A 15,154-nucleotide genomic window follows, 5' to 3' on the forward strand; every position below is an offset into this window, starting at 1 on the left:
CGTAAAATTTGAGTTGGAGTTGGACCGCGGCGAGATGACGTCCTACACGAACAAATTATTTGTTTTTATTTTTATTAATTATTTGACGATGGTTACTAGATCAGAAATAAATGTTAAATGATTAATATTGTTAAAAGTAAAGGGAATGAATAAAAGCCAAACATATTATCCCTTAATTATAACTTTAATTTTTCAATAGCACCAGAGTGTCCGGATATTGGTACCGTCCGGATTTTGATTGACCACGGTATGTGCCAATAATGTGTTGGGCTTAGAATAGGGTCCTAAAATGTTTAAGGCTCAAGAATCCATCATCAGCAATCATCAAAAATGAAAAACCAGTTTTTCCGTTCCAAGAAATTCTTATCAAAATCTATTATTGCAATCCAGATAGCAAGTGTAATGCAATGATAGATTCTCTTGGATATTGCTTAAATTTTGAGCAAAAACACTGGTTTTGAAAATTTGTTAAACGATGATGGTTATTTTCCTCTTAATGAAATCTTGTTTATAATTAATAACACGGAAGAGCATGTAACTGCAACTACTTTAGCAATTTTTCCCGCTCAAATAACGGCTATATCATATTTAAACTTTAATTTAAAAATTGGGTCCATAAATCAACCTTGACACTTTTGATCATGTTTGACGTTCGCTTAGTCGACAAAAACACCACAGGAGTTGTAATTTTAACACAGGGGTTGTTCCTATCTGACATTTCGGAAGGGACACGGAAAACAAAATACACCCAAAATTTGAGTTCAAGCCAAGGGGTGTGACAAAATCTAAAATAACATAATAATAATTTGTTTTGGACTTAAAAAAACGAAAAACATTTAAAAATTGAGTAAACATTTGTTTTTAGCCTAAACTTAAGCGTTTGGCACTAAAATTAGGACAGGGGTTTAGGACCCTATTACTTGAAAATTGCGGAAAAGCTAATGCGGGACGATATTCAATAGTCAGCTTATGATAACACTGCGGAACACGTTTTTGTCTCCAGCATCGAAATACCTCTATTTACTTAATTAAGGGTTGCTGAATCCATTGCCGTTTACAGAAATATCATAGCACGTCTAGTTTTTGAGATAGTGGTTGTTGAAATGGCAAAAATTGACTATTTCAGCCAACTTGCATGCAAGTTTGCCAGCTTGTAAGGCAATTTATTAGCTTAATTTGCCACAGAATTCAAACTTTTTGTGTATAACAATACTTATCATCAAAGTTTATAATACTTTTGATGTGGAAAAGTTATTTTTTGATGGTTTAAAAAAGTATTGTATTTTGCCATATAAGAGAAACGAAGAATTTTGTATGGAGACAACAGTCAAACGTTTGAGCAAGCCATGATTAGCAAATTTGCTGGACGTGGACATTAAAATGCATTTGAATGCATCAAATTTTCTCAAAATGTCAGATGCATCATGAGTAATCCACCCTTTGTTTCCAAAGCATTCTAAATATGTCGCTATTTTGTTATGTGATAATCGAAGCACAGACAAACAGACGTAACACTTAGAACAAATCGCGATCAAAATCGGTGTGTTTGGCCGATGCGCCAACAAATGGCGGTAGTATGTAAACGTAGGCTGACCATACGTCCCGTATTTAACGGGACAGTACCGTTTTCATCACCTTGACGAACTGTCCCGTCGTTTTAACAAAAATGCTCAAATTGTCCCGTTTTCTTGAAAATTGTGAATAGACTCTGTATATTACACAACAGTTAAAAGCAAACAAAATAGCAATATAATAAACAGTTTTTTTTTTTTCAGAGTTTATGTCATGGTAAATGACTGGACAATGCGTACCATTGGTACTTCGCGTACCTGCAGGTATAAAATAGACCCCATTTGTGGTCCTTAGCCTCTTGTCCAGTAACTCCTATCCCTACCTCCCCGTGGTGCCGCCTGGGATAAGAGTAACCGTAGGGAAGATCGGGTAACCAACCCTGGTGGAACCTTGGTCGTATGCTGACAGGGAAGGGGGGCTCCTCTCTTCTGAGGGTGTAGCTTATCAGAGCGTCTGTTCTCCATGTTAGGGGCGGCTCAAAACAGCGTCTGTTCTCCATGTTAGGAGCGGCTGATCATCGTCCTAGTGCCAGCGTGGGACTCTAAACAGTGCTGTGCACGATGATCCTCCGGCGAGACAGGGGGTTGGTGCAGGCCTTACAAGCCAGCCGTAAAAATCATCAGTACAGGAAGCATACAATGTAAATTCGGACCGGAACAATCGGCATAGACCCAGGCATCGAAAACGGACTAACGATTGGAAACTCGGATCATGGAACTGTAAGTCTCTCAATTTCTTGGGAAGTACCCGCATTCTTTCCGAATTATTGAGGGTCCGCAAGTTCGACATCGTAGCGCTGCAGGAGGTTTGCTGGAAAGGGTCGACGGTACATACGTATAGGGATGGTTATACCATCTACCAGAGCTGCGGCAATAGACATGAGCTGGGCACAGCTTTTATCGTGATGGGCGAAATGCAGAGGCGCGTGATTGGGTGGTGGCCAATCGACAACAGAATGTGCAAGTTGAGGATCAAAGGCCGTTTCTTCAATATCAGCATAATCAACGTGCACAGCCCTCACCTAGCAAGTGACGATGACGATAAGGACGCTTTCTACGCGCAGCTGGAACGTGAATACGACGGCTACCCAAGCCATGATGTCAAAATCGTTATCGGAGATCTCAACGCTCAGGTTGGCCAGGAGGAGGAATTTAGACCGATTATAGGGAAGTTCAGCGCTCACCAGCTTACGAACGAAAACGGCCTTAGACTGATTGATTTCGCCGCCTCCAAAAACATGGCCATACGTAGTACCTACTTCCAGCACAGCCTTCCGTATCGGTACACCTGGAGATCACCCCAACAAACTGAATCGCAAATCGACCACGTTTTGATTGATGGAAGACACTTCTCGGACATTATCGACGTCAGAACCTATCGCGGCGTAAACATCGATTCGGACCACTACCTTGTGACGGTTAAAGTGCGCCAACGACTTTCCGTTGTGAACAACATTCGGTACCGACGCCCGCCCCGGTACAATCTGGAGCGACTCAAGCAACCCGAAGTCGCAACTGAATACGCGCAAAGCCTTGAGGCAGCGTTGCCGGAAGAGGGAGAGCTCACCGAAGCCCCTCTTGAGGACTGCTGGAGTAGTCTCAAAGCAGCCATAAACAACGCAGCGGAAGGTGCCATTGGGTTCGTGGAAGCAAATCGACGGAACGGTTGGTTCGACGAGGAGTGTCAGACGGTTTTGGACGAGAAGAATGCAGCGCGGGCGATGATGCTGCAGCAAGGCACCCGTCAAAACGTGGAACGATACAAACAGAAGCGAAGACAGCAAACCCATCTATTCCGGGATAAAAAGCGCCGCCTGGAAGAGTTGGAGTGCGAAGAGATGGAGCAGTTGTATCGTTCTCAAGAAACACGTAAGTTCTACAAGAAACTAAATGCATCCCGCAAAGGCTTTGTGCCGCGAGCCGAAATGTGCCGGGATAAGGATGGTGGTATCTTGACGGACGAACGTGAGGTGATTGAAAGGTGGAAGCAGCACTACGATGAACACCTAAACGGCGCAGAGGAGGAAGATCAAGACAGCAGGAGGAATGGCTTCATCAGTACGGCGGATGAGGGAGACGTGCCAACTCCCACAATAGGTGAAGTTAAGGATGCTATCAAACAGCTCAAGGACAACAAAGCAGCTGGAAAGGATGGTATTGGAGCGGAACTTATTAAAATGGGCCCGGACAGGTTGGCCACTTGTCTGCACCGATTGATAGCCAGGATCTGGGATACAGAACAGCTACCGGAGGAGTGGAAGGAGGGAATAATATACCCAATATACAAAAAGGGTGACAAGTTAGAATGTGAGAACTATCGAGCGATCACCATTCTTAATGCAGCCTATAAAGTGCTTTCCCAGATCATCTTCCGCCGTCTATCGCCACTGGCAAGCAGATTTGTTGGAAGTTATCAAGCCGGATTTGTGGACGGGCGATCGACGACAGACCAAATCTTCATGTTGCGGCAGATCCTTCAAAAGTGTCGCGAATATCAAGTCCCTACGCATCACCTATTCATCGATTTCAAAGCGGCCTATGATACCATCGACCGCGAAGAGCTATGGAAGATTATGGACGAGAACGGTTTTCCCGGGAAACTGACTAGACTGATCAAAGCTACGATGGATAGTGTACAGTGCTGTGTGAAGATATCGGGTGCTTTATCGGACCCGTTTGAAACACGCAAAGGACTTCGACAAGGCGATGGTCTTTCCTGCCTCCTGTTCAATATTGCGCTAGAAGGTGTTATGAAACGGGCGGGCTTCAACATGCGGGGCACGATCTTCAATAAATCCAGCCAGTTCATTTGTTTCGCTGACGACGTGGACATTGTCGGAAGAACGTTCCAGGTGGTTGCTGAACAGTATACCAGGCTGAAACGTGAAGCAGATCGGGTTGGATTGAAGGTAAATACGTCGAAGACGAAATATCTGCTGGCTGGAGGAACCGAGCGCGATAGAGCTCGCATAGGCAGACGCGTGACGATCGACGGGGATGAGTTCGAGGTGGTGGACGAATTCGTCTATCTCGGATCATTGATAACGTCGGATAACAACTGCAGCAGAGAAATTCGAAGACGTATCATCGCCGGAAGTCGTGCTTACTATGGACTCCACAAGACCTTGCGGTCTGGTAAACTTCACTTCCGTACTAAGTGTACCATGTACAAGACGCTAATAAGACCGGTAGTCCTCTACGGGCATGAGACGTGGACAATGCTTGAAGAGGACCTGCAAGCGCTAGGAGTTTTTGAACGACGTGTGCTTAGGACGATCTTCGGCGGAGTATGTGAGAACGGCGTATGGAGGAGAAGAATGAACCACGAGCTTGCGCAACTCTACGGTGAACCCAGTATCACGAAAGTCGCCAAAGCTGGAAGGGTACGATGGGCGGGACACGTTGTGAGAATGCCGGACAACAATCCCGCAAAAATGGTGTTCAACTCAAATCCGGCCGGTACAAGACGAAGGGGAGCGCAACGAGCTAGGTGGTTTGACCAAGTGGAGCAGGATCTTGGAAGTGTGGGGCGATCGAGGAATTGGAGGTTAGCAGCCATGGACCGAGTTAGTTGGCGTAACATTGTGGCGCAGGTCATGTCTTGAAGGACGTAGCGCCAGCAAAAGTAAAGTAAGTAAGTCATACTACAAAGTTAAACTAAGTTTTTAGACAATATATGCTTCTTATTAACTTTTTGTCTACTGTGTTTATAAATATCCCAATTTTTGGCCGATTCTCAAAACATGGTTGTGTCTCATTTAGATATTTTTTTTATATAAGAGTGTAATATATTTGAAGAATCCATATGAAATAGCAACATTTTCCAAAGCCTAGCCTAAAGCTGAAATGGAGAAGAATAATGTGAGAGATGACTCTAGCAATCAAACCTATTTTAAATCTTATCTTTTATAAAACTTATTTTTCAACAAAAAAAATCTTCAAACGCTTATTTATATTATCAATCAAAATTTCAGATTTGTGGGGGTCCGTAGCCTTGAGGTTACGCTTCCGCTTCATAAGCGGAAGGTCATGGATTCAATTCCCAGCCCCTCCAAAAAATAAACCGTCCAGCCACCAGAAGACGCCGCACGGAGGACCGTGCATAGGGGAGCACATCCATCCTCCGTCAGTATCAGATGGTGACTGAGACAAATTGACCCACTTCGCAGGCAGCTAGCCTCAAACGACTCAGGAACACGGCAAAACGAACCACCGCAAAACAGCAATGGACTATGGCTTATGAAAATCGATTGGACCAACAGCAGAGCACTCTCCTACCTGCTCGGTGTGAGAGCAAAAGAGCAGAAGAGAGTGAAAGCAGATGTAAATATAGATTAGTTAAAAAATAGAACTGTATCGGTAAGGAAGATACAGATAAAACTGATTCCGGCACAGTAGTGGCCACGAGCACGGAGTGCCTTAATAAAAAAAAAAAAAAAAAAAAAAAAAAAAAAATTTCAGATCATTCATTGATATCTTTTATAACTTAAATCTTTCTGTGATAATGCTTAAAAAAAGTTCAAGTAGAAAAACAGGAAAATTAGAAGTTTAGTGACAACCAACCGGACAAAACGTGTTTTAATTAAGTCCTTTATACCTTGAAATCATATTCCTTCCATTTTGCCAGCTACTTAACTTTCAAATGAACCTCAAAGATTTAATATCGAGAGTGAAAATGATGAAGTTATCAGTATTTAATACATATTTCAAATCAATTTTTTAGGCTCCATATACACTATCTAACAAACCTTGTAAATTATATTAAACAACAATTCTACTCTTACTATTCATACGCAATTGATTAGATAATCATTAGAGGACAAAAGAAATATAACAACAAATTACATTTTATGATTTGATCATCATAACGACTACAATTTTATATTACCTTTCCTAAGGGCTAATTCTGCCAACCCAGAATCATTTTTTGTAGTGGAAATTGAGAAGTATTAGAACATTTTACCTCCATGATTTGATGAGCATGACGAAAACATTTCTGTCTTTCTTTTCTCAATGCAAAATTCTACTAATCCAGAATCATATTTTTCGCATTGAAAATTTAATGAATTTTAAAGTCAAACTTTTTGAAATCTACATATCGCAAAAATCATTGAACAAACTTCTAGGCAGTTTCCAAAGTATTTTTGTTTTTATAAATATTGTAGAGATTTATCTGAGAGAACATTATCTTTTTCTCTTAAGATCGTCCCGTTTTTGTTCTTTATTTGTCCCTTTTTTATCCGATTAGCTTCCCAAGGAACAATTGGTAGCTTTTAAGATACTTACGTGTTTAATATAAGCTGCATAGCAGCAACCATTGCTGAACAAATTTTTAGTTGAATCATTAATTGAATAAAATTTATTTCCGCTTAAAAAAAAGCTGTTATTCCACTTGCAGTTTGTGTTTTGAAAAAGAGCTGAATAAACCTCCGAAAATGCAAATATAGTAGCTTTTGTTCTACAACACATAAGAAGTTTAACAATTGACTGATTAAAAGCTTCTATAGGTTGTAGCCATCATTTTAGTAGAATATTGAACATTTGATTAACAACAAATCGTACAAAAGTTTCAGTGTCTAATACTTAAAATGTTGACCAGCATGATTAGTAAAACTTATAAACAATGTGAATAACAGAATATGAGTATGCTCTTATTCAGCAGAATAGCGCCCAATTCTAATATTTGGTACTTGGCCGACACGCCACTCGTGGCGTTCGCATCAGTTTTGTTCGTGTTTGACGTTTGCTTACTGTAGAAACTGATCTCAAACGAATATTTTGCGGACGATGGACAGTACATCCATTCGCCAAGAAAATCGATCACAGAATACCGAGTGCATGCTTCTCTTCAACCGGCCAGCCTCAACTTTTCAACCGCTGATGAAGACGCGAAGAAATCATACATACATCATCATACATTAACATAACGGCGGTCATGCACATTCCATCTTGTTTCCTTCTGCACACGGCAAACCCGAGTATGCGTGTGAAAGTAACAAGCTCATACATCTACACAACTAGCTTGCCTCTAGCCAAAAATGAAAGCTCATTGTAACCGAAGCTTAACGGCGAGACATTCTAGCGATAATACACTCTTAAATATTTTCATCCACAAATTGTTTCAATTAAATCATAAGGGTTCATTCACAAATTTAATAACGCCAAAAATGATCATTTTTGATACCCACCCACCCCCTTGTAACGCTTTTTGTATGAATATTGCATGAATTTTGTATGAGCTGTAACATTTCGAGGACACCCACCCACCCCTTTCAGCGTTATGAAATTTGTGAACAGGCCCTAAATAATTTACCATATGCATCATTATCACTACACTTACTACCACCACCTAGTTCGCGGTTGGCCTAGCATTGGGCGTACAGTGGGGATTCACTCGTTGGGGGTCAGCTACATAACTCGATTGTTGAATGTTCGCTGGTTGGGAAATATTCCAACTAAAAAGCACTCAAATGTCACCAGAAAATGTCAAACTGGCTTTGACGTCTGAGTACCGTCGCATTGAAGTCTCCATATATAGAACAAATGCGTATGTATCCAGCTTTTTACGCTAGCTATAAATTTGCGGGGGGTGATTTAACTTCGACATTTATGCCTACCGATTTTATAGTTAGGTCTTAGTAGGCCATGCTCTTTGATTGTTGATTATAATGTCAAAAATTTTACCAGGATTTTTTTTCTAGCTGTTTTTCATGTTGGTATAGGGAAAGTGTACCAGTTATGGCCATAGTGGTTCCCTATTTGGCCATATGTGAAATTTTGGTAACTTTCACATTTTAAATCTTTTTGAATGTTTCAACATCAAGATACAACTTAAATCTAACTACTACAACACACAAAAGTTTTCAAAATTTGAAGACATAAAAGTAATTGGGTATGGCGAAATAGGGAACCACTATGTCCATAACTGGTACACCTACCCTATTTACCTTTTTTTAATTTATTTCTATTCATTTTAGGCATTGACTCGAGGAAAGCATTTTTTATTGGAGATAAAGAAATTCGAGAGCATACAATTTGGTACATCGTTTTTGGTACATCGCTCGACTACTCTTACAAGCATCACAAAACCTGGCTCGGGCGTTATGTAATCTTCATGGAATATGGGGATATATTGGAATATACATGAGAATTTTCAAACGTGTAGTGGTCTGAGATGTTCGAATAATGATCGTCCATTTATGGGGGATAGTTTATCTACCTATTGGATGCAGAAAACATTATTTCAAGGTCGTTCAAGGCGTGTCTTGTAGAAAAATCTCAAACAAAATCATGAGTATTTGTCCCTGCAACAATTCATTTGGCATCCAATTCGTTGAAAAATTCGTAACACTTATTCACGTAGGTTCACAAAATTACCAATCGAGAATTGGCTTGTTTAGGGGTATCCTGTTTTTACATATTCTGATTCTACGTTTCAAACTGAGCCAGAATCCAAAGTTTCATAATTTTCCGTGCCCTGGAACTATTTTTAAAACACGTTTGAATTTAGTATGGAAATCGCGTTTGAATCACCCCTCGGCTAATTTTACTTCGCAACGAGCTGTCATTATGTAAATTGAAATGTCATTGAGTCGACGTAATGAAATCTTTTTTAAACATTTACTATATCAAAATTAAGAAATAGAAGCGCAATAAAATCGTGTTACACTTAGAAAAATGTGCTCTTTCGATCTAGCTACAAAGAACTGTGAATTTTTCATCACTAAACAACCCAATTACCTGGCATCGGTCACTTTGATGACTGCTTATCATGAACCTAAAATGGCAAAAATAGCATTAATACAGTTTAAGCCCAGAAAATCCGTAATAAAATTTTCAGATTCTTGATACTTGAATAAATAAAAGATCATTTTTTTAACTTTCCGTTGCATCATTATGAACCATAAAAATATTATACACGGTAAAAATCGAATATACTAAATAGCTTAGTGTTTAATATTTCGTTGACATTCTTCATATTAATCCATAGTGATGCATATCAAATATCCACTGGATGATTATGTTTTATACATTGAAATGAATATCGGACGTTTATTTCCTCCTGTTCATAAGCGTTATTGATTGTTAATCTTGGGACTTGTAAAAATTCATTGTACTTTCCAGCACACAAGCAGCGACATGTTCGCTTAAAATGCAGCTCAAAGTATCAAAGTATTTATGGACCACACTTAAGCAACTGTTTTAAAAGGTAAGTAAAATAATAACTTGATTGTGTACCTGTAACATAATCATTGAGAAAATTTAATATTTTATCGATAGATAACATGGAATTAGGTGGTGCCAGTTGGAGCTGTGCCCGGCCAAAGATGGCCAGCAGGAAGCAGAGAGATCAGAGCCTAGAAAAGTATCACATGAGCAAGATGACAAGCGCCATTTCATGGACAAACTGATGGCAAAGATATCAGTTTCTGTATGCCGCTGAAGCAAAGATGGTCTGGCAGCTCACTATGATGCAATGAGGAGGGAATCATGGCACCCATTGAGCTACACAAAAAAACGGCAGAGCCAAACTAGGAACCTGAATCTTAATTACCGTCGGTGAGTTCAGGACGGCATTGGAAGAAACCTTATTTATGAGTAACCAAAAACAGACCGAATTGATGATTTATAAGAAAATAAATGCGCTTCATGCAAAAATTTCACATTATTTAGTTTGTTTGGCCTTTGTTTACAGTGATTAGAGAAAAAAGACTAATTTTATTCATAAAGCTAAGTATGCTGTTCTGCTCAAGAAAAGTAAAAATTTCTGCCCAAGAAATGGTCAAGAAATTTCCTACAGTGAGCTCCATTTGAATTGACATTTCTTTTCAACTGCATACTACGATCAAAGAAAAATGCTTTTCTTGAGCATTTCTTGCAAGAAATTTCCCACGCATCGAGATAGGCGATTACTTTTCTGTTGAAGTGCATACTTCGCTTAACACATGATTTTAGAACTTTATGCGCGAGATGCATATTTTCCGAATAAACGTTTAAAAATATAATACTCGTTTATACTAGCCAAGCTTAAAACGCTTAAATGCATCGCAATGAGTGAATAGACCGAATAGGGCTTTAGAATGGTATTTAAGCCATCTAGTATAATATTTTCTTAGCGTGTAGTGTAGACAAGAGACTTCAAAAAGGGGTGATTCAAAGTTTATAGCAAAGTTAGCGTAAAAAGCTGTATATAGTGGTTTCTGCGCTCGTGTACATACACGGTGAAAATCGAATATTCTAAATAGCTTAGTGTTTAATATTTTGTTGACATTTTTCATATGAATCCATAGTGATGCTTATCAAATATGCACTGGATGATTATGTTTTATACATTGGCATGAATATCGAACGTTTATTTCCTCCTGTTCATAAGCGTTATTGATTGTTAATCTTGGAACTTGAGGAAATTCATTGTACTTTCCAGCAAACAAGCTGCGACATGTTCGCTTAAAATATTTGAGCTGACATGGACCATACTGAAACAATTGTATTAAAAGGTAAGTAAAATAAAAACTTTATTGTGTACCTATCCAGCTTTTTACGCTAGCTATAAAACACCGGGAGTGATTTGTGTTTGACAATTCTTGCCAGCAGATTTTATATTTAGGTCTTAGTAGGCAGTCAAATAAGTTTGTTGATTTAAATGTCAAAAATTTTCACCGCACTATTTTGATGTTATCCGTATTCTAATTTCACGTACTTGCCATATTCGTTTTTAAATTTTTGTTTTATCTCGTTTTAGGTACCTTACTCATCCTTTTTCTGAGCGCTGAATGTACATAAAAATATATCGAATATTTAGCTCATCAATGAAAATCATTACAATATGAATCTGTGAACAAACCATGCTTATGAATACAATTCCATCTGAACGCCGGAATTATTTACATGCAAAAACTATTTCCCTAGCATAATGCGCATGCATCTACCGTTATCCTGGGAGAAACTCACTTAGGATCCTTGGCAGGGTTCTTGTTATCGAAATTTCTTGATTCTTGTGCAAAATTTTTACGAAAAAATGAACGATATTCTCACGAAACCAAACTTCAGCAATACTGGGAAATATTTCCATTGAGTAGCAACACAAATTATAGAATTCGACTCAAGCATCTCACATAATATAACACAATTTTGGATTATAGGTAAAAATGGAATAATTAATTAGACCTTCTAACCAAAACGGCGGTCGCAAAGTTCAAAGTTATCCAATACATTAGAATAAAATTGTAATGTTGTAGAAACTATTGGAATACTATCAATTTCAGAAGTAGTTTGGCTCATGATCTAATACAAACATTTCATTCAAAAGCGTAGACACAAAAAAATTCTCAGCCGTTGGGGTGTAGAGCATGTTCAGCGATCTATTGTCTGGCGACATCTTTAATTGAAACCATTTTACCAAATTTGTTTCGGTATAGATTTGTAGCAAATGATACTATCATGAATTAGGCACTTATCACCGCTCCTCATAAACCTTAAATAGAAGGAAACACATTAGAAAAATAAGCAAATACCCACTGTAATTTAGATATTCAGAGAACAACAATTGTCAACATCAAAAATTTTCATCTCCTCGTAGCTTGCTTCGATTGAGCTATAAGAATATTAAAGTGCATGCAAAACATGTCAAAAGGGGGTGATTCAAATATTATGGCAAGCTAGCGTAAAAAGCTGGATAACATAATTATTAAGAAAATTTAATATTTTTCAGTAGATAACGTGGAATTAGGCGATGCCAGTGGGAGATGTGCCCGTCCAAAGATGGCCAGCAGGAAGCACCTAGGACAGAGCCTAGAGAAGTATCACATGAGCCAGGATATGTTCCTTGGGATTTCCGCAGAGCAAGATGACAAGCGCCATTTCATGGACAAAGATATCGGTTTCTGCTTGCCGCAGAAGCAAAGATGGTCCGGCAGCTCACTATGATGCAATGAGAAGGGAATCATGGAACCCATCGAGCTACACAAAAAAATCGGCAGATGCAAACTATGAACCGGGATCCCGATTGCCGTCGGTGAGTTCAGGACGGCATTGGAAGAAACATAATTTATGAGTAACGAAAACAGACAGAACTGATGATTTATATGAAATAAATGCGCTCCATGCGAAAATTCACATTATTATGCGTAGTATGCACCTGAAACGTAAGGCGCTCAAGTAAAATTTCTCCTTTTTACCGAAGTAATTTTGATAGCTGGTCCAGTATGAGCGAAATGTCACTTTTACTTGCGGAATAATCGAGCGGCACATTTTTCCGTACGGAAAAGTGACAACTCCATTTGATTTGTACAGCAGGCGTTACCGATGTTATGAAATCAGCTCTTCTTCTCAGCAACGTACAGTTTAAGTATTATTAAGTTTTTCTGGCCTTTGTTTACAGTGATTAGAGAAAAATTACTAATTTTATTCAAAACACATGATTTTAGAACTTTAAGCGTGGAACGCATATTTTCCGAATAATCTTTTACCAATATAAAACCCGTTTATACTAGCCAAACTTAATACGCTTAAATGCATCGCAATGAATGCACTGATCCCACTAGATCGGGTTTTAATGGAATGGCTGTGTATATAAACGGCAAATTCACCCATTTTGTGACAGATATCCGTTCTATTTCAAAACGAGTAATTTTTTACCCATTAAAGGATATTCGCAAACCACCGTGTATAGCATGCAAGCTCATTGTGCACGGAGACGGAATATAACTCAATTTTGGGTTGTTTCAACGCAATTCCATAGTTGAGCCCAATAACTCAATTTTGGCTTAATTTTCAAGGTCCCCACTAGGTAGTTTGGCTTCAGTTCCATTAGAAAAATATACTCAATTTTGGGTTGATTTAACACAAAATTGAGTTCTTTCGACCCAAACATAAGAAAAGTTGCATTTACCCAAATTTGGCTTATTGGGCCATAGTACCCCCATTGGGTAGATGCAGCTCTCTCCATTTTTGACAATATTCGTGTGGGAGAAAGAGAAAACCGAGAGATTTTGGGTTGAAACTATAATCGATATACTTAATTTTGGGTAAAGTAAACTCAAAAATTAGGTAAAAATATTTCTCCGTGTGACACAGACCTATTCGTCCTTTCTTTTTTCTTGTTGAGATGCTATAAAAATTATGGCAACGGCGCATCTGTCACAACAAAAGCCATCAGCGTTTGACAGTTTGCTGTCTCATATTGTGGGCAGGGCGTTGTTTACATTCCACTAGTGATTAAGTGTATCAAACTTTTAAGCTAAATTCCAAGTGCCTTACAGAATGAATCAACTGAAATCGATTCTCGCTGTGCTATTTTTCTTTGTAACGTTCAAGCGAAGTAAAATTATGAAACAGATTCTGGTTACCAAATCGACCTAATTACCCCAATCATGTTTCTACGCTTAACAGGTACTGCAATTTGGTGCTACCGCTGTACTTCGGCCACACCCGGATGCGGAGATGACTTCAACTGGCGTGGAATAGGTTACCTGGGTGATCCCTGCCCCGAGGATGATGACATCTGCGTCAAGGTGATTGAGAGGAAGGGCGGTAAGTGGACGTGGCTTCCAATTGGAAACCTTGATTGATTCCCGTGGTAAAATGTTTAACGAGGTTCATGAACTTTTTAGTGGTGGAAACCGTCACGCGGGAGTGTTTGAGTGCACTACAGGGTTTCCGGACGGACATCCCGGCGGACAAGTACGAGGGCTGTCGCCCAGCCGCCAAGGATGAACAGTTGGCCCATTACGTGAACAACTCCATCAAGGAGCTGGATGTTAAGAGGGACCACTTCCCGCAGACAATGTTCTGCTTTTGCTTCCTGGATCATCGGTGCAACGGAGCGATTGGCTTGAGCAACGATTCTTTGTGGAAGATGGCCCTTGGAGCGGTGGCTGTGGCAGCTATTATCCGACGGTTGGCAATGTAGATTGTGGGAAATGGGAAGGCGTGAAGATTAGAAGGGTAAGCAACCATTCCGTCCGTTTTATACAGCAAACGAAGAAAGTATTGGATTGTATGATTTTTTTGTAAGTATCACATTTTTTCATATTTTACTGACTAAGGTAAACTCAGTTCGAAGTATGACGATATTTTTAAGTGAACACGTATTAATAAATCGTCTCAATTTTATACTAAATAAAAACTTGTGCATTGTTTCGAAACTCCTACACCATTGCAACCAACCATTGTTTTTATTCCTTCATTACCTATATTATGGTTCGGTGCGTAGCACAGCGTTTGATATTTGATACTTACATACGACAAACGATTTACTCGCTCGTGATTGCGTTGTTGTAGGTACATGAAAAGAAAGAAAGGAGATTTTATTGAATTATGTTTGACTACATTCCTGATTATAGTCAACGACTTTGTGTGTTTATCTAGTTTTTCCTCTGTCCCGTAGGTCAGTATTGCTAAGTCCTTTCTAACATTATTTGTACTTGATAAAGCTGAATGTTTTAAGGGGACAGGATCCGTCATTGATTTCGGAATTTTCAAAAGCAGTTTTTTCGTTCAAAATGAAGAAAATTTACAGGAAAATGTGTTCACTGTATTCTGTGAACACATTTTCATCGAATATTGTTTAGTTTTGAACAGAA

At 39.2% G+C, this 15,154-nt stretch overlaps 1 protein-coding gene across 1 annotated transcript; it reads left to right on the forward strand.

Annotated features, from left to right (window-relative positions):
* Positions 1–13,727: 13,727 nt before the first annotated feature.
* On the forward strand, positions 13,728–14,688 carry LOC5577481. Its single transcript, XM_001656461.2, has 3 exons — positions 13,728–13,890; positions 13,962–14,102; positions 14,183–14,688. The coding sequence occupies exons 1-3, from the start codon at positions 13,833–13,835 to the stop codon at positions 14,479–14,481; spliced, it is 498 nt and encodes a 165-aa protein (XP_001656511.2). The 5' UTR covers positions 13,728–13,832; the 3' UTR covers positions 14,482–14,688.
* The last annotated feature ends 466 nt before the right edge of the window (positions 14,689–15,154 follow it).

The sequence above is a fragment of the Aedes aegypti genome, chromosome 3 (assembly GCF_002204515.2).
Source record: "Aedes aegypti strain LVP_AGWG chromosome 3, AaegL5.0 Primary Assembly, whole genome shotgun sequence".
In the NCBI taxonomy this organism is placed as follows: Eukaryota; Metazoa; Arthropoda; class Insecta; order Diptera; family Culicidae; genus Aedes; species Aedes aegypti.

Coding starts and splice junctions, on each gene's coding strand:
- LOC5577481 (XM_001656461.2), top strand. CDS start 13,833: ATGAATCAACTGAAATCGATTCTCGCTGTGCTATTTTTCTTTGTAACG. Junction 13,891..13,961: donor CTTTGTAACGTTCAAGCGAA/GTAAAATTATGA, acceptor TACGCTTAACAG/GTACTGCAATTTGGTGCTAC. Junction 14,103..14,182: donor GGTGATTGAGAGGAAGGGCG/GTAAGTGGACGT, acceptor TGAACTTTTTAG/TGGTGGAAACCGTCACGCGG.